General features: G+C 28.5%; 3 protein-coding genes across 4 annotated transcripts; 1 reads left to right on the top strand and 2 right to left on the bottom strand.

The window, feature by feature from the left end:
• Positions 1 to 5,058: 5,058 nt before the first annotated feature.
• On the bottom strand, positions 5,059 to 5,879 carry LOC108469434 (uncharacterized). Its single transcript, XM_017770316.2, has one exon. It carries the CDS (start codon positions 5,768 to 5,770, stop codon positions 5,201 to 5,203), a length of 570 nt encoding a protein of 189 aa, XP_017625805.1. The 5' UTR covers positions 5,771 to 5,879; the 3' UTR covers positions 5,059 to 5,200.
• Positions 5,880 to 12,182: 6,303 nt separating this feature from the next.
• On the top strand, positions 12,183 to 21,497 carry LOC108468067 (60S acidic ribosomal protein P1-like). Of its 2 annotated transcripts, none has more exons than XM_053017996.1 (4): positions 12,183 to 12,334; positions 12,425 to 12,505; positions 12,643 to 12,861; positions 21,485 to 21,497. In XM_053017996.1, the coding sequence occupies exons 2-4, from the start codon at positions 12,434 to 12,436 to the stop codon at positions 21,485 to 21,487; spliced, it is 294 nt and encodes a 97-aa protein (XP_052873956.1). In that variant the 5' UTR covers positions 12,183 to 12,334; positions 12,425 to 12,433; the 3' UTR covers positions 21,488 to 21,497. The 2 variants fall into 2 exon arrangements, with proteins under 2 accessions (XP_052873956.1, XP_017624411.1); XM_017768922.2 differs by lacking the exon at positions 21,485 to 21,497 and adding an exon at positions 12,951 to 13,183.
• On the bottom strand, positions 17,094 to 19,521 carry LOC108468471 (WAT1-related protein At3g30340-like). Its single transcript, XM_017769353.2, has 5 exons — positions 19,264 to 19,521; positions 19,014 to 19,193; positions 18,545 to 18,941; positions 17,878 to 18,029; positions 17,094 to 17,444 (listed from the first exon to the last, which is right to left on the bottom strand). Exons 1-5 carry the CDS (start codon positions 19,443 to 19,445, stop codon positions 17,315 to 17,317), a joined length of 1,041 nt encoding a protein of 346 aa, XP_017624842.2. The 5' UTR covers positions 19,446 to 19,521; the 3' UTR covers positions 17,094 to 17,314.
• Positions 21,498 to 25,033: the final 3,536 nt, after the last annotated feature.

Here is a 25,033-nt window from a genome sequence, read left to right as displayed (position 1 = left end):
AATTTACGAATCCTAATATTTATTTTTTGATATAATACCTAAAACTATTTATAGTTTCTTCTCAACCCTTCACTAAGAGAATAATGCACTTCAGCATACTCGAATCCACGTCCTCTTGCACAAGCAACAATACTAATAACAACTGAACTAAAACTCAATCAGCTTTACTTAATAATTTTTTAACAACAACAATATGATATAAATACATGAATTACCTGTTGTAATTAATTTTAAAGTTTGTGTGGTATTGTAGGGCACACATCTGCCCTTAACACCAGACAATCAAACTGCAATTTGTACCCTTTTCTCTGCTAACAAACCTTGCTGGGCTTTCATTGCCATAGGTGTTGTTGGGGTTTGCCTATTTTGCACTAAATTTTATATCATACCAAAACACACACACACACACATATATATATATATAAAGCTTGGGTATTGATAAGCCTAGAGATTGCTTAGATGCATGTATCTATTTAGGATGATGTAAGATTGGATCCCATTCCAATTTCATAACAAATAATTTAAGAATTACTTGCAGGTATGGTGTGTGTGTTTTTTATTACAATAATAAAAGAGGAAGAACATTTTGATGGCAGATGGAAACTTTCTTTTTGGGTAATAAAATAGAGTTCAGTTACAAATATAAAGCAGTTGCACTATAAATTGAATTCCCATCAATTCGAATTTACTCAATGATTTTTGTCGGGATTTTCTTGATCCTGATAGAACTATACGGGATTTTTTGCATTGCATCAGCTAAGATATGAGCTGTAGCATTAGCTTCTCTTAGAACCTTCTATAAAATTATCTGCCACTTCCTTTTACAAAGTTCCTGTATACTCGTCCATTTTCATTATTGTTCTAACCTCAATTTTCATTTGTAAGTTGCGTCGGATAAGTAATATACTCGTTCGTTGGTTATGAATTTTAAGATTTTATTTAGTAGTGTGGAAAGAAAATTAAAAAGATGAAAATTTGAATGGGTAGAGAAAGATTGGAAAATATAAATTTTCTTTTTTCATAGGTTTACTTGGTAGAAAAGTAGAAGAATGGAAAGAAAAAGTAATTTTCTTTCAATCCATTATTTGGTAAAGTTGAAAAATAAAATAAAATATTTGAAAAATGTATAATTTTGAACTAACATACATATCTATTTTATTTTCTCTCTTATGATAATTTCAAATTGAAAGGATTGATTTTTATGGATTAATATGAAAAATAATTCTCTCTTATTTTCTTTCCTACTAAATACACTCAAAATTTATTTTATTTTTACTGTTTCACTCATTCAAACACAACTTAAATCTCAATCTTTCCGATGATGCAGCCACCCTTTGTCATGGTTAAAAATATAAAGTCAAAAGTTTAAACAGAGTGATTGAACTATTTCAAAAAATTTTAAAAATATAAATTCATAAAAATCATAATGAAAAACCCTAAATTCTTTTTGTTATAATGTCAAAAATAGCTCTTAACATTTGGACGTTTGATCACCTTGACCCTTTAGGTTTTTTGTTGGAGCACTTTAACACCTAACCTTTTTTTTTGTCAAATTGATTTTTTTTTAACAGACATGTTGATGTGGCCATTAGTTGACTAAAGGTCAACATTAACCGTTGACATAGTGGTCCAAATGTAATTAAATCTTGACGTGTCATTATTATCTTATATGTCACGTCAACAAATTATTTTAAAACTATTAAAATAATAATAATAAAATCCTATCCCAACTCAGTATTTCTTTCCTACATTTCTAGTTTCCTACCATATTTCAAAAAAAAAAACAAAAAACCACCATCTTTCTTCTTCAATCAAAGATTAAAAAAAATCCCACAAAATATTTTATAAATAAAAATCGACAATGGGAAGAACAAAGATATGGAGAATATTCAAAAGGCTACTGAAGAAAGAATCATAGAGTTGGAAGTACATTTGAGGGTCAACTTTCAAGTGGAAGAGACTAAACATTCATCACTTTTCTTTCATGACGATTTGCTTTTCAAAATTGCTTCCATTTTCGAAGCGATTTTCTTGGTTTCTACTATCTGCTTCTCCTATATTTGTTGTATATATATCTATCCCTGGGTTCTTTTTTGGCATTTTCTTTTGGGTTCAGATATGAGAGAGTAAAGACTTAATATCAATGGCTATTATAATAAGAAGTAAGAAAAAAAGTTTCATGGAATAAGATATGGGTTTTTTATTCTTTTACTCTTTCTTTGTGTTTTAGATTGTTGGGTTTAGGTTTGAGTTTTTGAGGTGAGAATGGGGATTATATGGGTTTGGGTTTTGCATCATTGATCCAACTTTTTCGAATGGAGTACTAGCTCACGAGAGCAGCTTCGTCGAGGTCTGAAAGCTTCACAATGGAGACAACGACGATGATAAACAATAGAAAAAAAACAATGGAGAAGAATAAACAACGATGATGGTTATTTTAAAATAATTTTAGTAATTTTAAGAACAATTTCAAAACCCCAAAAATGATTAAGGAGGCTTTTCAAGTGGAACAGGGATAATGATGATGAAGAACGGTGATGATGATGATTTTAAAATTATTTGTTAACATGATATATAAGATAATTAAAATAGTGTCACGTTAATATTTTATTATATTTAGACCGCCACGTTAGCAGTTAATGTTGATAGTTAGTCAACTAATTATCACGTCAACATGTCCATTAAAAATAAATCAATTTGACCTAAAAAAAAAAGTTAAGTGTTAAAATGCTCTAAAAAATATATAAAAGGCTAAAGTGACCAAACAGTCAAACGTGAGAAGCTATTTTTGTCATTGTACTTCTTCTTCTTATTCTTTTTTATTATTATAATTGGGAGAGGAAGATGGAGTTATCAACCCAAGCTCACATACTCTATTAATATACTAAACTCTTTTATTAAATTAATTCAAATTTAATTAAAAACAATAAATATAGTGGGTTTTAACCAGTTTTAAAGGTTAAAATATATTGTTAGGTAATATGCTTTGACAAAATTTGAAATTTAATTCATATACTTAAAAAGTTAAAAATTAATTCTTATTTTTATTTAAAATTTTCAATCTAGTCATTAAAAATTGTAAGTATTTTCTATTAAAATTAATCAACTTGAAATTTTAACTCTTGATTTTTAATAATTCTGATAAATTCTTTAATTTTTAATAATGCCCTTAATTTTTATTTTAAATTCTTGATTTTTTAATACCCTTAATTAACAACATTCAGGGGTTGGACTCACTAACTTTTTTAATAATTTTTTTCACTGAATTTTTTTTTTTGAATAGAATACCAGCTGGTGCATTTATCTCTATCTTCAATAAGGCCGCAGTCACCATTGGATCGGACAAGATCTTGATTAGGGCCTCAAATATCAAAGGTGTTATTCTTTGGGCTCCTTTTTTTCAATTCAGTATCTAAATTTGATCTCAAAGATCAAATTAGTACGTAAGTTACTTGGCTTTATATTTTAATTTGCTTCAAATAAGTAATTTATTTTAAGCTACTAATCTCGATAGTCAACGTCATAAATTGGAATCTCCTTGCGAGTTAGAAATACCTTTAAGATTAGGACCTCGGAAGCTCACAATCTTGTGAGGTCAGGACCTGTGAGCTCATATCGTGGGGGTCACACTTTAACATGGATAGAATACATATCATCCATATATTACTTATATTTGTTATCTTGACATGACATTCTATCTAGGCCTTTAGCGCAGTTGTTTATAGTCGTTGGCTCTCAGTAGAGCATAGAGATAAAACTCTCATTTCAAGACAATTCATTCAATTGTTAGAGGATTGGATCGACTACTTGATGAACAACACTTCTAAAACTTCTCCTAAAAGAACTAGTCTTCCTCAACACTCTTCAAACACACACAAAAAAAATTAAACAACTAATTTAAACATAGGGAATATTGTAACACGGAATTATACTACATATGTTAAATTACACATTTTTAGTACATATATTGTTCATTTGATTAAACTTTAGGGACTAAATGTGAAATTGACCATTTATATAACTAGTATACAAATTTTATTATTACAAAACTTAGTATGAAATAATTTTGATTGGATAACCACCCATCAGCTCTGGATTTTAAGGAACAATTTTTAGTACATATAAAATAGGTTTAAGCTTGCAAAAAAACCCCTCAATTTTTTTTAAAAAAACAATTAAGTTCTTGCTGCTTTTTTTTTACTCATTTGGGTACTTGAACTTTCAAAATGTATCAAAAATATCCTCAAACTTTTCAAAAAAAGCAATTAAGCCCCTACTATTTTTTTGTACTTAATTGGATACTTGAACTTTCAAAATGCATCAAAGAGACCCTCAAACTTAAAAAAAAAGCAATTAAGCTCATGCTTTTATTAAAATTAGAAAAATATAAAAATTAAAACCAATAAAAGCTATAAATATTGTTAAATTTTAATTAAAATTTAAATATTAAAATTAGAAAAAATATTAAAATAGTAAAAATATAAAAAATATAAAATTTTATAAAGTCGTAAAGAAATATAAATTTTGTAAATTTTTATCGTATAAAGAAGAATTTTATAATTTTTCTATAACATTTATTGATTTTTTATCATTTTTTCACATGTCACATTGTGTTGTGACACGTGATGACTTTAATTGAAAAATACCAGGGTAATTAATTTTTTATGATTTTTATAAAGTTTTACAATTTTTATTTTTGCTACGATTTTTATAAAAAAATTCTAATTTTTCTATATTTTTATTAAAATTTAATAATTTTTCTAAAATTTATTATTTTTATAAATTATTTTCTAATTTTTAATAAGAGAAGGGCTTAATTGCTTTTTGAAAAATTTTGAGGGTTTTTGATGCATTTTGAAAGTTCAAGTACCCAATTGGGTGAAAAATTAGGGCTCAGCTGCTTTTTTAAGAAGTTTGAGAGCTTTTTTATGCATTTTGAAAGTTCAAGTGATTAATTGAGTGAAAAAAAAAGGAGGGACTTAATTGCTTCTTTTATTTTTATTTTTTGAAAAAGTTTTAGGACTTTTTACACCCTTAAGTGTATAAAATATTGCAAAATTGATTAAACTTCAAGGGCTAAACTTGACATTAATCCCCTTATATAATTTTTGAAAATTATATAATTACATATAAAATAAATACCCCAAATTTAATTAAACATAAAAATATTATCCCTTTAATTTGTACAGTAATAACGAGGTCACCATCTATCTTGAGCATAATTTCTCAACGATCCTTTCCCACCACAGGACACACACCATTGATCAGACTTAGCCACCGACGACGATGACACCCCATCCCCACACTTAGCCACCGCCCTCACACTCTCTATCAACGCCTCCGTTCGAGCCTCCTGTGCCATGATCTCCGCCAACTTGTCCGGACTTATCACTAGCTTCACTTTCCACACTCTAGGTGTCGCCGCCTCCTCCGTGTCAGTTCTCTTCAACAGTACCCTCTGGTGATGATCGAACGACATACGATACGGAGACGAAGAAGTGGATACAAGATCGTTGTTGTTGTTGTTGCTGTTGTTGTTAAGGGGGAGGAGATAGTAGAGCTGGCCTGCACGGAGCTTTTCGTTGTTAAACAAAGGCTGCTGGGAGAGCAAAGTGTGAGGGGTGCGGCGGTAAATGGCCATGGCTGGAAACTGTTTTGTTATGCAGGCGGCGGAGATGGGTGGCGAAAGCTCCATGATGCCGCCGTTGGGTGTTGCCACTTTTATTGTTTCTTCAGCTTCATCGAATGGTTTGAAAATGCAATTGCCCATATTAGGTCTTCTTCACTATTTTCTCTCAGCTGCTAATAAATAATATAAAGCTTCTTCTTCTTGGTCTTGGTTTTATAGAAATTTAAGTAGGGAGGGAATGGGGGTGTGTGGTTTTATGCCATGAAATATAATTATTTTTTTTAAATTAGAAAAAAATTAATGAAAACTTATATTTAAAATTTTAAAATTTTAATTAAAAAATAATTTAATTTATTTAAGTGATTGATAGTTAAATATAACATATTTTTAAAAAAATAAACTGCCTATATCAAACTAACATAATTGAATAATTTATCATTTTAGCAGTCTCAAAAACAATTAATAGCTCTTCAGGCATGTCTTCAAACACATGCACATCTGTAATCCCCTCTGTAGCCATCTTAGCAAGACGATTAGTGACTTCCTTTCTCTCTCTTTGAATATGCTTTATTTGCTAACGTTCTATGGTTTGTAAGATCATGTAAATCCATCTTACCAAAATTGAAGATGAGTCAGCCAAGTAAATATCTTGAAGAGCTTTGATGACCTCTAGACTATCCATATGGATCACAACTTTATTATATCATCTTTTTTGGATAAAGGCCTGAAGAAAGCCCTAAATAACAATTGTATCCAAAGATTCATTCCCCATCTTGCTTGTACATCACTCCCCTAGCAGCAACAAGTCCTGCATCTATCTTAATAGCCTCATCAATATACATATGAATCAAAGTGTACAGACAAATTGTCTTTATGAACTCAAAAATCCCAGATCACAGAATATATAATAGTTTCTGTGGAGTTTCAACTTATTTATTGAAAAATAAAAAAAATTTGTTCAAAGTAATTAAACTAAAAAGGCTGGACTAAATACCCCAATATATAACCATTTTAAAAATAATCTTTAATATCACAAATAAATTAAAATTATACAAGCAAATATAGAAACATATGAGAATTTTAAAATGGATAAAATTATTGAAATCGTCGGTGCCAAACCGAAATCCAAAATCTTGTGGCATTCATATATGAACGCCCCACTTTTCTCTGCTTGTACCACAAAATCGTCATACATGCATTATAGATGATCATCATCAAAAGAGGTTTATTTTCGGTACGAGAAATATTTTGAGTTGGAATTATATTGTACTAAATGATGATAAATTGAAAAAATTAAATATAGGATTTTTAGTATAAAGTTTTAGCATTATAAAAGTATTTGTTATGTCAGTAAAAAATTAAAAATAAATATATTTATGTTAAATTTAAATAAAGTTTACTATTATTTGTATTATTATTAAATAGTAATTAGTCAACTTGACAAGATTCTATCTATACAAATGTGACCAAAAACTTGATCCTTCAAACTATTTTATTTCTTAATATGGAACTTTCTTTCCTAAAAGTTTATTTTCATCCCAACAACTGGACAATCCAAGTTGTCATTTAAAACTCATTTGGACTGTCACTAAAGACTGCCTTTAAGGAGGTAACGAGTTTAACGATAACGTATGTGATTAAAACGTAACATTTCAAATATAAGCAACTAAAATGTAATCTGAAACAAATAAAAGTGGCTGTTTTTTATAATTTACCCGTTCAATCTTCACTCATGGGAATAGAGAACATTTTATGACTAGTCGTTTCTCTTTAGAGAACTCCTATGATGAAGAGGTTAATCACTGCTACCGATGATAGACACTCTAATTTTGACAAAAGAAAAAAAAATATACCAAGGGGTAAGTGAAGAATAGAAAAGTTAAGCATGGATAATAGTTTTAAAAGGTTTTAAGTTTGGAGATGTTGAAATCCCAACTGAAGTATTGGGTAGGTCAAGGACAGGAGGGGACCAATAGATTCTGATTGATCTCCAATCATAGGGATTTTTTTTTTTTAATTTGGTACCCTCAATAGAATCCATTTAAATATAATTTTTATTTTATTTTTATTAAAGAAAAATAGTTATTAAATATGTTTTCATTATTAACAATAATTTTTTTATTTACAAAATGTGATTCTCAAGTTTTTTAAAAAGAAAATAAAATTATTTTTAAATTTGAAAATGAAAATAAAAATAAAAATATTTTCTGAAATTATTGATTTAATCAATTTCTCTGTTGTCTTTGTATTTGAAGGAAATAATGCTTTTGCTATTTTAAATACACTATAAATGTCCTTAACCTTAATAAAAAATTTCGATTTAATTTAGTGACACAAATCAAGTCAACTCAATATAAAAAAGTTTAATGATAAATTTGGCCACTAACATTTACATGTTTTATCAAAATAGTCCTAATTATATTTTTGAACATTTTTAACCATCAACCTTTGTCATTCTTTTCAAATTGCTTTTTTAACACATATGATAAGAATACAGTTAAAAAGTTAACGGAAAATGTGAAATTTCATATGTGGAATATTTTAATGAGATGTAATTTATTACTTAGATAATCCAATAAAATAATTATGTGTGGAAAATAATAAAATAAATAATTCATGAAGTTAAAAAAGAACCCTTAATTTAAAGAAAATAAATATAATTATCTTATTAGGTTACCTAAGTAATAAATTACATCTTATTAAAGATATTCCACATAATTCCGTTAAATTTTTGATGGTACTTTAATTAAATTTGTTAAAAAAGCAGTTAGAAAAAAAAGTTCATGGCAAAAAAGGATCAAAATACAATTTGAGTCATTTTGACAAAACATATAAACGTTAGGGCCAAATTTATCATTAGGCCTAAAAAACTAATTCATCAAAATAAATATATTATTATTTTAGTAAGTTGCTGTTTGATAAATTGGAAAATTTAAATATTGAAAAAAAATTAAGTATTCAATTTAAGTTATAAAATATGATTAGTATAGTCTTAAATTAAGTACGAAATATAATTAAATTACTCGATAAATATAATTTTTAAAAATTTATGTAACAACGCCAAACTCAACATTTTAGGAGAGTCCAAGTATGACGTGTCACTTCAGAGAAATCATTTATTTTTAAAATTGTTTTTGTCGTATACCCTATAAAATTGGGGTTTTGTATTAAACATTTAAATAAATAATAAAATATAGTATAAGTCATGTGACATATAAGTTTTAATAATATAATTTTCATTGTATGAAATATAACACTGGAAAATCATTTCATATCTCAAATGAAGTTTCATTAAAATATAGTTTATCAACATAGGTTTCAAGTACAATTTCTTCTCCAATTACAATCAGACATCACCTCCCATAAGTTATACGAAGTATAACATAATAGAAGTCTCACAAAAGCAGATGTTCTTTAGCGTAGTTTAACGAATGCCTTCCTTCAACAGTAAGCCTGAGAAGGAAAAGGAAAATGGGGTAAGTTAAAACAAAGAAGTCTTATCAATAACCATTAATACTTCAAGGAAATCACATCAAAGAGTTGAACACAATCACATAGTTCGCCAGATGGCGAGTACCATACACAGACAGTCTATTCATCAATTTACTATCCCTTTGGTTCATACATTACGCCTATATGACCATACATATAAACCTTCTTCATACCAGCCACGTACCCAAGCCCTTAGTTAGATTCATATAATATATTCCATTCATATTCTTTTGTTTGTATTATTTGTAATGATTTGTCAATTTGATTTGCAACATACATTTGCCCTACCAGAGGCTACACAACCATTTTCATGTATCATGATCTGCCAATTCAATGTACATTCCATTGAAGTCATCGCCATGAATATTTCCTTAACATCATTTCCATGTTTCAATCCATATCATTCTTGTCAGAAGCATAAGGTAGTGGCTTAAGTATGAAGAATGATTCTTACTCTTTAACACATATATTAGAAACCTAGACTGACAACTCTGAACAACCATTTTTCATATACATACACACTTCACTTTATAAAGCATAAGTATTTACCTTACACCAAATATAAAACATAAATACCACACACATGGAAGTATGAAGAACCTCACTAGAAATACAACAAAGTCTATATAACAAGACCTTTTCCTTCATCCCTTATACTTTCTTTAGTGTCTTGAGTTAAAATACAAATAATTAAGCTTGTCAAATCATTGCACCATTGAACCAAACATGCATGTAATAAACAATAACATTTAACCCAGAATCAATAAGCTTCCTTCCTTACATACTAATATGATATTTATGCATGCAGAGTTAAAAATACATAAATAACTATGAGAATAACCTAAGGTTCATTAATATTTACCAGAGAGCTAAAACAAACGTAGAAGTTGGCTGAATACAGCGAACCCAAATTCAGACAGGTTTCTAGACTTAAGCTTTTCAGAGAATGTAGAGAAAATCAATAAGAAGATGGATGCAAAAAAAGAAAACACAAAGTTTTTCAGTGAAGACACTGATATTCTTATATACCTAAACACAGAGACAAGGTTTAGTGGAAGGATTAGATTATTTCATCAACACTCTTGATTTTCGTGATTAAGTGTACTTATCATTATTTAAGTTTTATCAACTACAGTATCTTTATTCCATTCTAACTATTTCTTACTTGGCTAACTAAATAGTCTTATAAAAGTAATAAACAAATCTATTAATTACAAATTTAACGAATTCGCCTAAACTTCTGGGTGACGTATATTCAACAGAATAATCCACCAACCCAACGATCTCAACAAATTGCGCTAATCGGTAAACACATGATTCACCAATTGGCACATACACAAAATATTATACTTAGACAAAACTAACACCTTACTTTTACCTTACTTTTTCAGAGCTACGCTTAACATCATAACACAATAAACAAGAACCAAATACAAAGACTTCATTAGATGGATCATTACAATTTAAATGTAAACTATTTAAAAGATAATGTTAAAATAATAAAAAGAGTTGAAAAATTATATCAATTTCAACATTTTTTTCATGAAAAAAATTCTACTATTTACTTATCAAACATGTTCAAAATATTTAAATTATATGTGTTTTCTAATTTACCATCTAATTTTATTTAGTTCACTTTAAATTATTATTTTTATCTTAATTTACCTTAAGAAAATATCAAAATGATCAACGTACCACATGTCATATTCTTATTAGTTGGTTTTGAATTTTAATATAAACTAAGATAAAATAATTAAAAATAATAATTGAAGTTATTCTCTTAAAAAATATTTGCATAAAGAAAACCACTCACAATATATTTATTATTTTTAGTAATAATGAAAAAATCTTTTGATATGTCAAAAATCGATAAAAATTTTCTCAGTCTCTCTAAATTTTGATATTAAGCAAATTGGTCTCTTTAAAAATCGTAGCAATTTAATTTTTTTAATTTTAAAAGTGAGCAAATAAGGATAATTAGTCACAACATTAATTTTTCATCAAATTCACAAAAATTTACTATTTATAATAACAAATTTAGTTTTTATAATTTATACATTCTATCAATTTGATCATGATTTAACAATTTTAGCCTTGAATATTTTTGTAAATGTGTAATCTGTTTAGACTAAATTTGTTGATTTTTTTTAGAATCAAGACCAAATTAACAAAATATATAAACATTGAAGGCTAAATTTTTTATTAAACCAATCAAAATTATTTTCCATTGACAAAACATATTAACACTGTGATTATGTCACGGGGCTAGACCTTTTGTCTTGTAATCTTTGAAGCCTTAGGCGATTTTTTTGCTTCAAATGCACATAAGTCAGCCTAACTCTCACAAAGTGAGAATTCTTTTAGAAATTCTCCAAGGCACTGAATTATAAAGCGGAAGCAACACAAAGACAAAAGAAAGCTCGAAAGAACAGAATAACCACAGAAAAGCAAAGCACGCCAAGTGTTTAAGTAGATGCTTTTAATTAGTATTCACTACTAAAGAATAGAATACAACAGATAATTAAAAATGAGGGGAATCCTTTATTTATAGTTAAGCTCTTTCAAATCCAACAGTACAACTAGCTTTATATCAATGAATGAGATCGAAGCAAATCTACAATTAAGGGATTTACACAATCCCTAAGATTACAAAATCAAATATTAACAGATTACAAATCTTCCAAGATTACTTTCCCTATTTACCAATGTAGCTCTAATTTTCCATAAGTGCTTCGTTGAGCCACCAAGACTTCAAGTAGATGGCTTTGTCACTTGTTTTTCGAATCGGACCAGTTCATGTAGGTCAAATGAGCCTTATTAAATATGTAAACCTCCATGAGACACCCTTTGTGCTTTGGTCATGGGCTTTGAACCGCGGCCCGTGATAATTAATTATCCTTGATTGCTCACTTTCAAAATTTTCAGGGACTAAATTGCTCTAATTTTTTTTGAGTGGGACTAATTTTCTAAATTTAAAAATTGAGAAGGACTAAAATGATCTTTTTACCATAAAAATCTAATAGCAAAAAGAAAAATGGTTTGGAGGCCTCATTTCAGATATAGGCCTCGGAAATCGTTAAAGCCCAATTCACTCTATTTTCTTTCTTTAAAATCCTTTTTTCAATGGCGAATATGAAACCCTAGCAACAGTCTGTTCAGAACTTTGAAGAGCGGCTGCTCGGATTTTGCCTATTTCTCATATTTTTCTCTCAGGTAACAATCTGCCATTGTATCGATGTTAATATTAATCTTTATATGGATTGTGTTTTAGTCTCTTTTATGTATTTATTTTAATGTTAACAGTTTGAAACGATGTCTACGGCTGGCGAAGCTGCTTGTTCTTACGCTGCTTTGATTCTCTATGATGATGGCATTCCCATCACCGTATCCTTTATGCTTTTTGTAATGAACAAAGAAAAGAGGGGGTAAATCTGGTGATTTTGATTATTTGTTATTGAATGAATTAGCCTTAGTTTCGGGGAAGATGGGTTTTTGTTAGTTTTCTTTAACTTTGTTAATAGGCTGAGAAAATTGCAACAATTGTTAAAGCTGCAAATGTTTCGGTTGAATCTTATTGGCCAAGCTTGTTTGCAAAGCTTTTCGAAAAGTGCAACATTGAGGATCTTATAACCAATGTTGGTGCTGGTGGTGCTGGTGCTCCAGTTGCCGCAGCTGCACCTGTTGCTGCTGGCGGTGGTGGTGGTGCCGCTGCTCCACCTCCTGCTGAGGAAAAGAAGAAGGTTTGGACTGAAAACTACAAATGATAAATTGATGAATTTCTTTTGTTGCCATTTGTTCTCTTATACTATTTTTTTGGGTAATTTTGCAGGAAGAACCAGAGGAAGAGAGTGATGACGATATGGGATTCAGTTTGTTTGATTAGAAGTTCCTTTCAGTGCTTGATTTGGTTGATTGCTGTTTTAATGCATTAAATCTGCGACAGTAGTTGTTGAGGTTTCTTGGTATTATTAGTATTTGTCTGCTTTTGAGTAAAAACTTTCTTTTTGAGTTGTATGCTTGAATCTTCTATATATAAAAGTCTTCTAGACCAAATTTTGCCAATTGTTATGTGCGATGAATTGATTTTTGGTTAATTCCATTGTAATGCATGATTTTGTGTTTAGTTTGTTGTTTTGATCAATGGCTGAGTATTGGATATAAGTGTCTAGTATGACTATGCTTGCTTCATATATTTGAAGGATTGTACTTTCGTATACATACTCGATTATGTCAACATGAGTGTTAGATAACTTAGGCTATTTATGCTAATGGATTGGTGTCATTACTTTAGAGAATTGATCCAGCCTCTTATGGATACAATTTTTTCCAAGCTTGTTGATAATGTCTTGAAACACATTGCTACTTTATCTTTTGTTGAAACAAATAGGGTCTGAAAAAGTTCACTGTTGAGTTCCTTCTTGATGAAATGGCTATTTACTTAAACATGCATGGTTTTATCATGTTGCACTAGGTCATTACAATGTTGGTTGTTGATTTGTGTTGTCACAATACAATTGCATTGAACGTTGCCATTTTATCTTCAAAATCATTAAGAATTATTTTCAATCGAAGTAATTCGCATATTCTAAGTGCCATTGACCTGAATTTTGGCTCCACACTTGACCTTGCCATTAGATTGTCACCTATGAATGTACAATAAAGTTAACCTCCTGTCAACTAATGTTCTATCATAGTTTACATCAGTATAAAGCTTTTAGAGTCATGCTTCCTCTTTTCTTGAACAAGATTCTTCTTCCAAGATTATCCTATAAATACTGTAAACTTTTTATACAGCTTTGAGATGTATCTTTCCAAGATCCTTTGGCTATTAATCTTGCCTAAATTTATTGGTTATGGGAATTGGGTGGAGATTGCCAAGAAAGTTTTTATTGCTTGCAAATTAGTTTTGGTAGGTCATTAAAAGGTATAGTGGATGTTTTGTGTAGGTTTTGGTTCCTTTTTCTAAGAACAATGTGTAGATCATTAACATTTGGCTGAACTGGTTCACCATTAATGGGTCGATTGATGTTAGCTGGTGGTATAGTGTCTTTTATAGGCATTGAAGTTCTTCTTGGGTATTAGCCAATGCTGCTTAGCAATATATGGTGTTTTTGGGTTTTGAACAGTTGCTCTAATAGGAAATTGTATCTGCACGGGTCGAGTCGTTGAGAGATGCTGATTTTCCTCTGTGAATGCATGTCTACAATGCATCGAGCATCATCTTGTTTCTCCCATGTCTTTCATCCTCCTCGATGTTTTGTGAGTCGAGGATGAAAACATTTGTATCCCTTTTCTGTGGAAGAATACCCAATAAAGTAACATCGAAGAGCATGTAGATCAAGCTTTCCTAGAATGAATATGAACAAAAGAACAATACTTATAATAACTCTCGGAGTAAGATTGTAGGATGAGGTAAGACTTTGGAAATATTTGATGAGATTGTCTATTTTTTTTTTTTTTAAATCAAAGACCTTTGTTTCAAGTCTATTAATAAGATAGGACATTTTGTTAAGGGTAAATTATACTCATAATCACTCGTTGATTAAAAGTTTTATTTTAAGCACTTAAAATAACAATTTTGTAATTTAAGTACTTATGGTCATTTTGTTAAAATCACAATATATTGATTTAGTCATAATTTAAAAGAATTAACTCTTAAAATTTACAAATATTTTCAATTTATTTTAAATTCTAAAAAATTAAAGAAATATATCGAACACATAAATATTTTCAAAATTATAATACTAAAATAAAATTTTATATTAATATTAATATCAAATAAATAAAAAAACCTTCCACCATCTCATCCCTCTCTCACTGGACCTCTCTCACATCCCCAACCCCTGGCCATTGGAGGCTTTGGTTTGCAATTTCTCTTCATTGGAAACAACAGAACTGAAAAGGGCATACATACTGAGTTTGCAAAACCATAAGAAAATAAAAGAGCAATACATCTTTATATGCGCGTAAGATTTTCATGGCATAAAACCTAATGAAATTAGGACCAAATTATATGCGCGGAGTGGTGGAGGTTTTTTTTTTAATTTAATATTAATATAATTGTTTTTATTTAATATTAAATTTAATATAAAATTGAAATTTATTATTATATTTTTGAAAATGTTTATGTTATTTTATATATTTTAAAAATTTTTAGAATTAGGATCAAATAGAGAATATTTATAAACTTAATTTTTAAAAATAATATGTAAAAGTTTAGGGTTAAATTTATTATTATATCAATTTTTTAACTACCACGTCAACTTATCATTTGTGATTTTAATAGAGTAACTAAAATAATCAAATTATGTAGCGTAATGACTTAATTTGTAAAATTATTATTTTGAAAGCTTAAAATAAATTTTTATTATAATTAATCGAGTATTTGTATAATATACCTTTTAATTAAATAATAATGTTAGTTGCGTTGGCATAGGAGATTCATGAACCCTACTTATCAATAAAAGGACAAAAACCACTAAGCAGTCGAAATATTAGAAACTGGGGATGGACCCTATAGATCACTACGAATGAGAGGAAAAGGAAGAACGGGTGTTATATTGCTAGGTGAAAAAGAGGTACAATTATCTACATCTTAAATTATTTTTAAATCGAGTTAAGTAAAATAAAATTTAAATTAAATTAAATCGAATGAAATTATTCAATTAAATTTAAAAAATAAACATATTAATTTTTTTATAATATAATTAATTTTATATTAGAGCACGTAAATTTAAAATTATATAATTTTTAAAACTCTTTCAAAATAAAATAAGAGAAAAAAGGGACTTTAGTATGATAAATTTAAATAATTAATTTACTTATTTAGGTCTCGAAATTATTATTTTAGATTTTTATTTTTCTATATTCTTTAGATTTTTTAATATTTTTAAATTTTATAAATTTTAAAATATAAATTTTGAAATTTTTATAAATATTTTGAATTTTAAAAATATTTTGAATTTATTTTGTAATTTTTGATGAGAGGAGATCAATTTGTTCATTTACAAAATTGAAAGGGACCAAATATGCATTTATACCAATCTATTATTTGAGTTATTCCAATTTAAGTTATTCAAATTGAAAAATTTAACTCAACTCGAATTACTTACTCGAGTTAACTCGAAATAACCAAATAACTCAGATTTGATTAACTCAAAATTCGATTTTTTTCGACTTGAATCAAAATTTTGCTAATCCTACGTTTCATACATCTGGAATTTAACTCTTTTACTTTTACTTTTAAGAGTTTAGTCTCTTTATTTTTAAAATTTAAATCTAACAACAAAATTTTTTCTATTAAATTCCTACCTTCAAAATTTAAAAATTGACCACTACAATTATCCAAACCCCAACAATCCAAAAGTAAGGCTGTTCCACATATTCTTTAATTTTGATAAATTAATAATGTGTTATATAAATTATGTGGCATAGATTAGGTTTGAAAAACAGAATATGCAATAAATATTTTTATAAAAAAACTGATATGATTAATAAATGAGATTTTAGTTAAATGGTAAAATATAAATATTAAAAATTATAGAGGTTTTAGTTTAATTTTTGTGTTTTTATATGTCTATTTTTTATATAAAAGATATAAAATGGTAAAAACACCTTTAAAATAATATAATTAGGTCAAATTTTGCTATTAGACTTTGTTCATTGAGTAAGTTATGTATTTAATACATGTACTTTAATTTGATCAATTTTAGTCCCTATATATTTCAGTATTTTGAAATTTTAGTCCTAACCCAATGGTAGTAGTTAAATCTATTTGGTTAAATTATGTCATTTAGTCCCGTATTATGCGTGAAACTATATTTTTGAATTTTAAAATTTCAGTCTTAATGCAACTACAATCATTAAATCTATTGACTGATTTTTTATAAGTAATATGTGAAAAATATAAAATAAACAAGACATTACACATGCGATAATATGTTTTATATATCAAAATTTAAAAATAATGAACTTAATGAATTTAATAGCTATTATTTGGTCAGGACTAAAATTTTCATATTCTAAAAGTACAAGGACTGCAACTTATACAAAGTATAAGATCTAGTAATAGAATTTGACCCATAATTCACTTTGTGAAATATGAATATTTTAGTCATTACTTAATTAAATTAGCGCTCGATTAACTAACAAAAGTAAATTATTAAGCATCTAATCTAAAACCAGAGATTTTTGTTAGACTTGTGACCTTACATTACAGTCTTTTTCTTCTCCTTCTTGAGGTTGCTTCATTTCTTGTGCCTCAGAGTTTCTTCCCCATAGCAGTATATATAAACCAATTACAATTAAGATTGATCCAATGACACTGTTCATTTGCATAAAGCATGGTTAGAAAATGCTAGGTTAAAAATGCGTTATAGGTTTATGTACTTTTCATAAATTTAGAATTTAACTCATTGACTTTTATTTTTAAAAATTTAATTCTTTTCAAATTTTAAAATTCAAATGTAATTTTTAACACTGCTAAATATTTTAGTGTGTCATTTTGAAATTTACAAAAAAAAAAACCCTCACTTGGTAGCAATATAACTAAAAAATGACGTTAGAACATGAATTTAACAAAATAATTTCAACAGTGTTATCAGTTTGACTTGAAATTTAAAATTTAAAAAGTAAAAAACTAAATTCCTAAAAATAAAAATATAAAAACTAAATTCTAAATTTATGAAAAGTAGAAAAATTTATGACATATAATAAATATTTGAGAAAATTCACCAAGAAGTGTTAAAATAAATAACCTCCCCAAGTAGATTTTTCCATGTAAAATGGAGAAATCAAACATTGCTACAAATATTTGCACCAATGGACTGAAAGCTGAAGTGAAGACTGGACCCTTATGTTCCACACACCATGACATTCCCACATAGCATAATCCTGATGCCACTATTCCCTATTTTGAACAACATTAAAAAAAAAAAAATTATCACGATTGCAGATATAATTTAATATGGTAAGATTTAATACATAATTTAGTATTTGAGTTCGATATTTTTCTAATATGGTATTTGTGTTACATTTTGATCTAATTTAATAATTGTATTTTACAAAATTATATATTTTAGTACTTAAAGGTAACTATATTAATTCTTTAGTGTTTACTTCGGTTTTAGAGCTGATTTGATGAAAATCATAATTAGCTAGTGATATCAGCAACTAATTTTCATTGAATTAACTCTAAAATGCGAATTAAATCATATCAATCAGATTGTATTTGATACATTAAACAAAATCATGAGAAATTCAAACCTAATAATATTAGCAATTAACTTATGTCAAATCAATTCTAAAACTCGAATTAAACACTAAAAAATTAACATTATTACCTTTAAGTATTAAATTATATAACTTTTGTCAACCTCAGATTTCAAATAATATATAAAGGGATTCGGTGAGGAGGGTACTTACTGCAATTATGACTGTTGTTACTTCAAGTTCATCCTTCAAAATCCATTTAGTAAACTCCCTCTCTGTTATCAACCCTAATATGGTTGATTGAAATGCACTAAACAAAGACATTAAGGCGGTGCTTGAATATTTGCAAGGGTACACTTTTCCAATCCTCGATTGAAGTAGGAACCACGACGAAAAACATACGGCACCTGCCATCGGGAATATCGGACCGATGCCCCATCGGTCTTTCTTCTTTGTTGCTACTACCGTTGTATTATTGTCACTTGAATTGGATGATCCCACCAATGTTCTTCCTTTGTAAAGTGTCAATACCATAGCTCCACTAATACAAACCAATGTGCCAACAACCTTTGCTTTCCCCGGCTTATTTCCGATGTTCACTTTCTCGAGCCTGAAATATAAACAGAGTTATGTTCGGTTCTGTTTAAACTCGATCGAGTTAGAGCAATATGTATACACTTACCCGAACGGTAGAGCCAAAACCAAGGTGATTGCAGGGACTATATTTAGGAATGCACATGTGAATGTTGGTGAAGTATATTGAAGTCCAAGAAGGAAAAAATATTGTGTCAAAACTAAACCTATAAGAGCGTTAAAGAAGAGCTGGCACATGATACTAGGTGTGAGCTTTGGTCTACTTTTTCTGCAAGAAAGCTATTATAGTAAGTTCCAATCACAAGATATAATCTTTCAAATATATGAAATGTGTTTACCTTTCTCGAAAGAAGGCGATCGGTGTTAAACAAATCACGGAAATCGAGTGACGATATATTAAGATGATTAAACCACTCATTCCTTCATTGAGAATCATTTTGTAAAGGGCATTTGTTATAGCAAATGCAAAGTTGACAGCTACCATTGCAATAACAAAGCTCCATTGTCCACAGCAGTTCATGATCTTCAGCAATATATGGCCTATATATCTCTCTGTGTGTATATATATATGAGTGATTTGTTTATTACTATGCTTCCTCCATGGGGGATATATATATATATATATGACTGATTTTATTGGAATATATGGCATCCAAGCAATCAATTTGTCAACTTTTTTTTTTTTGGTAAAAAGACTATTAACGCTATAATTAATTGTTCTTAATTACTTATTTTCAAAATCGACAGGAATTAAATTACTTAAATTTTTTAGAAAGAGACCAATTTATTCAAGTTTTTTTTTTTTTCATGATATGGAAAGTTAATGAATCATCTAATTCATAATCACTAGCAACCAACTAGTTTGATTGTTTTTGTCACAAATTCAAATGCTGGTTTGTTGCATCTTTTAGGTAAGTCATAGGTGATGATAGGGCATCTTCATGAAAGTGGTGAGTGGTGAGAGACAGACATGACCCAAGCTTCCATTATGGCCATGGAATTAAACAATGTGGATTATCAGAGTTGAAACAATATATGTCAAGTCATATATCTAAAACACTGTGCAAGGATGCTGAAGAGTGCTGCTCTGTGTTAAATACTGTTATTGCCATTATATTTTTGGAATAATTAATAGGTCAGAAAATTTATGTAAATTCATGAATTTTTTTGAGAAGATCAGAATTTAAAAGAAAAAATTATGAGCATCCCTAAACATAATGCTTTTCCGAATCCACCTTTTTTTTGTTTCTTTCTTCAGTATATTCGTTGGAAAGATTCGGAACAAGGAGATCTATAGACATCACTGCCTAGTGTTGAATTTAGACACACACTCACATTAAAAGAAAAATAATTCAAATATCATCACAAATTATTGAATTTCATAGTAGGATTCAATATAATTTGAAAGTTCTAAAATGATATTTGTGAGTAAAATTCAATCAGTGTCAGAAGTTGCGTTGAAGATTAGTGTCAAGTATTTTCAGACATTGAGATTAAATAAGATCAGAAAATAAAGAACACACGATATGTTTATACAATTTGTTTTCTCAAAGTCTACAAGATCTTGCTTAGAGAGATAATCCACTATCTTAACAACCTGTATAACAAGTGATTACAACCTCTATTCTTCACTAGATTATACTTCTCACTTTTGTGCTTAATATCTAAACAATTCTTCTCTAAATTTACCCCTAAAAACTTGGGACATTAGTCAAGTAACACACTCGATATTTTACCCAATGCACTCAATAAAAATGTTCATCAGAACAAGAATAAGTGTCCTCTACACAATGCATCACTTAGACAAGTCTACAATGAATCTCCCCATATAACTAACAAGATAATAAGAACAAAGAAGATTTTCAATGAGCTTAGGTAAATCTTTAATCTTCAAGATATATTTCTAAAGTTTACCTGATACTATTCGATCTCACCAAACTTGGGAAGTTGATTGCCTTGATCCAAATCTAAACGATCTCTAAGATATGTTACTATATGCGGTTTGGATATTAAGGTTGGACTTGCTGTCGCCCAAAGTATCAGCTAAATCAAAACCCAAAGCTTTTTGTTGCCAAAATTGTCAACTCAAACATGACAAGTTTTTGAGTTGAGCCAATGGGCAATGCTGTTTAGCACTACTTAAAAACTGCCTCAACATAATTATATATCAAAAACAAATATATTGTTATATATATTTAATTATTTAAAGGATTGTATCGTGTATATCTATATCTAGATATATGAGAAAATAGTTTGATATTTTTGAGCTGATATGTGACTTGATATTGGGATAATTACAGCTAGACCAAGTGACTAGTGAACAGGGATAAAACTAGGAAATTTTTTTAGGAGGGCTGAAATTAAATTTTAATTTTTAATAGTCTATATCTTTATAATTTTTAAAGGATTAAATCAAATTTTTATAATATTAGGGGGGCCAAACTATAATTTTACCTTTACTAATTTAAATTTTTTAATATTTCTAAAGTGTCTAAATAATAATTTTTCATTTTAGAAGGAGCCGGCCCTTGCCAACTCCCCTAGATTCGCCTCAATTAGTGAAGAACAACAAATGAAACTAATATAAAGGCACCTACATATGAAGGCCTTGGTCAAAGAACTAATCCACTATCTTCAAACACATACAATAAATTATTTAAGTTCTACAACTCACTATTTGACAACACTAGTATAAGCAACATCATGTTCTACCTCTTACTCAAGCTCAACTTATTCTTCCTTTTTTGGTAAAAAATCCAAAGTAACTTAAGGCAGTTGCAACTAGAGGAACATCTTCATAAGTTGAAGTTTCATTAATAACAACACAAATTATAACAAGTAAGAAGCATCATGAATAAACAAAAGAACTAACAACAGTAAGCATGCCAAAGGAGAACTTTGCCCCGGTAGTAATGTCAATACACTTTCCCCCAATAAGATGTTTTGACAGGGAATATTGGATGTTTTAACAAGGCTTCTATATAGAAAGCTAGAATCCAATTTCACTAAGTAAACTTCAGTATATTTTAGTTTGTCCAATCTTGAAAAATAAGATTGTTGTATCTAACTTCTTCTTCGATTACAATATTGAAATTAGTTATACAAAATCCTAAAAAAATATATAAACAAATAACCAAGAAACCTTACTCTATTACTCTAACATGTCAACAAATAAAATAAATTTTATCATACTGTCAGCTATTGTTGAAGTTGCTATTGACGTTGCAATTGACATGTACTAACATATATATATATATATATTAGATATGAATATGTCATTGCAAAATAGACCGTATCCCACCAACATGAAAAACAATACAGTCACTCTCCACGAAAATAAAACAATATGTTCCTAACGACAAACATGAATCTAAAGAAAACAAGTCTACATCTCATTATGAGTGGATACTTAACGAATAAACTAAACCTAATAAATAAATAAATAGATTCGGTGGGGTGCAGCATTATTAATGTATGAGTGGGAATGGACTAGAGATTTTTAGTTCACCTGTGAGTGCGCAACTTCAAGATTTTGAGGGTGTCATTGCATTGTTGACCTTAATTTGAGGTGCTTGTTAATTGGCAATTCCTTTTCGTTCCATGATAGGCTATGAAGTTATTAGGAAGTTAGTGTATTAATAAGAAATTTGGTTCGTGAGCTGAAAAGTAGATATTATTGTTCTTTGGGAAACTAGGAAAAAAAATGTTGGTCTCGATATGAATAAACAACTAGATGATAAAAATGGAAAGAAATGAATACAAATATTTTACACAGGAAACCCTTAAAAGGGAAAAATCACGAGCAACTGAGGAATTTTTTTTCACTAAATGAGTAAACAAACGAGAGTACAATATGGAGAAAATAAATCTAAATGTACTAAGCGTACATTAACCCAGTCCCGAAAACAAAGTCCTAACTCGGGAATAAAATTCTCTCCTTAGTTACAAAAAACTCTCACCAAAACTCATATACGACTACATCTTGTCGTCCTCAAAGAAAAACCCTTACTGATTAGCATGTCAAAACAAGGACACAATGACCCCTTTAAATAAGCTTAGATTAGAGTTCTAATTATACTAAAATATTCATAGAATAATCAAAATCTATCTGGGAAAAGTAATCCTGCTTGAAGTCTAAAATGTTGTTGCCAAATAGGAGAACACGTCGTGACATGTCGACTCTCCTCGTCGCGACATCAATGTCGCATTTGCATGGAGTTTACATGGCGTCAACCCGACAACCCCTACATGCTCATCACGACGCCAAACCTGTTTATTGTTGCCTTAAGTGCCTGCAAATTTTTCGATAAATGCGAGGCACACCCCACAAAAAAATATTGGGTCTTTGGGTTTTTATAGTACTAGATGATAGTTTGTGTTGATAGTTGAGATTTTAAATGGATCAAGGAGAAATTCATTGGTTGTAATTTTAGTTAGTAATTGGATTTAGAAAAGTTGAATTTGGGTATAATTGTTTGTAATTAGATAAGAATAGCATATTTGAGTAACTATTGTAATTGGTGAATCTCACCAAATTAGGTGTAATTCGAGTGCTTCAATTACACTTTCCAATTCTTAGGAGAGAGGATGAGAATTGAAGTAATTACGCAAGTAATTACACCCAAATTCAATTTTAAAAAAATAGTTTTATACAAATTAGAAAAATTATATTATAAGCATGAGCACATATGAGTATTTGGTATAGTTATGACCAAAATTTTATTATATTATAAATCCTAAAAATATATATTATAAAAAGATTTTGTATTTTTATAAAGTTATAACAAAAATATATATATATTATTTAAATCCTAAAAGGTATGGCCTAAAATTTATTATAAAAATAATTTACATGCTATAAAAGTATTATAATATATTTATTTATAAAAATTTATGTCCAAGAAGTATGGACGTAATTTTTTATGTCTCCATACTATATATTATAAAATGATATATTTATTTATAAAAAATTGTTATAGGTTTTTTTTATCATAACTTATTTATAAAAATGTTATAAAAGCTATTAGATAATTTATAATAATTTTTATAAAGGTTAAATATTTAAAATTTTATATTATTTATGACTTAATTTACGTAGTATAGAAAGGGATAAAACTTAACATAAATTTTTCTCCAAATTAAGTTTATATACATTTTTTATAATAAAAACTACATACTATTTGGACTGTGAACCCAAATATTTTCATGGACTATATCAAAGGGGTGTGATTCTATTTGAAAGAATGATGACAAGCATAAGCATCATAAACAGCTTGCAAACTCTTTAGTTTAAGACATCCAAAGCTTCAAAATGTGGTTGAGAAGACATTTGCAGCTCTAAAAACATATTTATCATATTAACAACATCACCTTAGTATATCGTAAAAAACAATGTTAGATTGTACTAACATGTTGCATATTTCATAACTTCAATCAATAGTGGAATTGAGATGATTCATACTTCAAGAGTACATGAATGAAGTAGATCTTGATAATTTTAATGATGTAGATTCAAATTCAGATGATGATGAGCTTGATCAAGGACCAATAGATGATGTTAATATGCATATGCTAAATATTAAAGATGGAATAGCCTAACAAATATGTACTAGAGCAATTAGGTAAAATTGCATATGATGTTTATTTTATTAGTAATCGTATTATCAACTTTTTTTAGACTAACACATTACATTTGATGATTTGAATTTAATTTTTGTTAGTTGTTTAGAATTTATTTCTATCACACTAATATTTTTTATAGTAATTAATATTTTTAAAAATATAAATGATACAATTATGTAATTACAATTTGTACTGTCAAATATGACATGAGAATTACACTATGTCAGCCAAACATGTCTAGGGAATTACAATTCTTTGTAATTACAAATTACACTTTTATTCAATTATTCTGTACTGTCCAGACAGATCCTTACATTGGTGTAAAATTAAAGTAGTTTACATCTTTTTGTATGTTTTTGTGCGATTAATATTTTAACGATCAATCCATTGAATTTGTCAATGTAATTGTACTTATCATGCATGTAAAATTTCAAATTGATTCAATATTAATATTTATTAAAAAACTGAAAGTTTTTTTATATAAAA

The sequence above is a fragment of the Gossypium arboreum genome, chromosome 8 (genome assembly GCF_025698485.1).
Source record: "Gossypium arboreum isolate Shixiya-1 chromosome 8, ASM2569848v2, whole genome shotgun sequence".
In the NCBI taxonomy this organism is placed as follows: domain Eukaryota; kingdom Viridiplantae; phylum Streptophyta; class Magnoliopsida; order Malvales; family Malvaceae; genus Gossypium; species Gossypium arboreum.
This window is presented reverse-complemented; position numbering and strand designations above follow the sequence as displayed.

What these genes read in the sequence shown, in the direction of transcription:
- LOC108469434 (XM_017770316.2), bottom strand. Translation starts at nt 5,770, where the DNA reads ATGGGCAATTGCATTTTCAAACCATTCGATGAAGCTGAAGAAACAATA.
- LOC108468067 (XM_017768922.2), top strand. Translation starts at nt 12,434, where the DNA reads ATGTCTACGGCTGGCGAAGCTGCTTGTTCTTACGCTGCTTTGATTCTC. An exon ending in ATGATGGCATTCCCATCACC is followed by an intron (nt 12,506 to 12,642) that starts GTATCCTTTATG and finishes CTTTGTTAATAG; the next exon opens with GCTGAGAAAATTGCAACAAT. An exon ending in CTGCTGAGGAAAAGAAGAAG is followed by an intron (nt 12,862 to 12,950) that starts GTTTGGACTGAA and finishes GTAATTTTGCAG; the next exon opens with GAAGAACCAGAGGAAGAGAG.
- LOC108468471 (XM_017769353.2), bottom strand. Translation starts at nt 19,445, where the DNA reads ATGAACTGCTGTGGACAATGGAGCTTTGTTATTGCAATGGTAGCTGTC. An exon ending in TAACAACAGTCATAATTGCA is followed by an intron (nt 18,030 to 18,544) that starts GTAAGTACCCTC and finishes TGTTCAAAATAG; the next exon opens with GGAATAGTGGCATCAGGATT. An exon ending in GGAAAAATCTACTTGGGGAG is followed by an intron (nt 17,445 to 17,877) that starts GTTATTTATTTT and finishes GCAAATGAACAG; the next exon opens with TGTCATTGGATCAATCTTAA.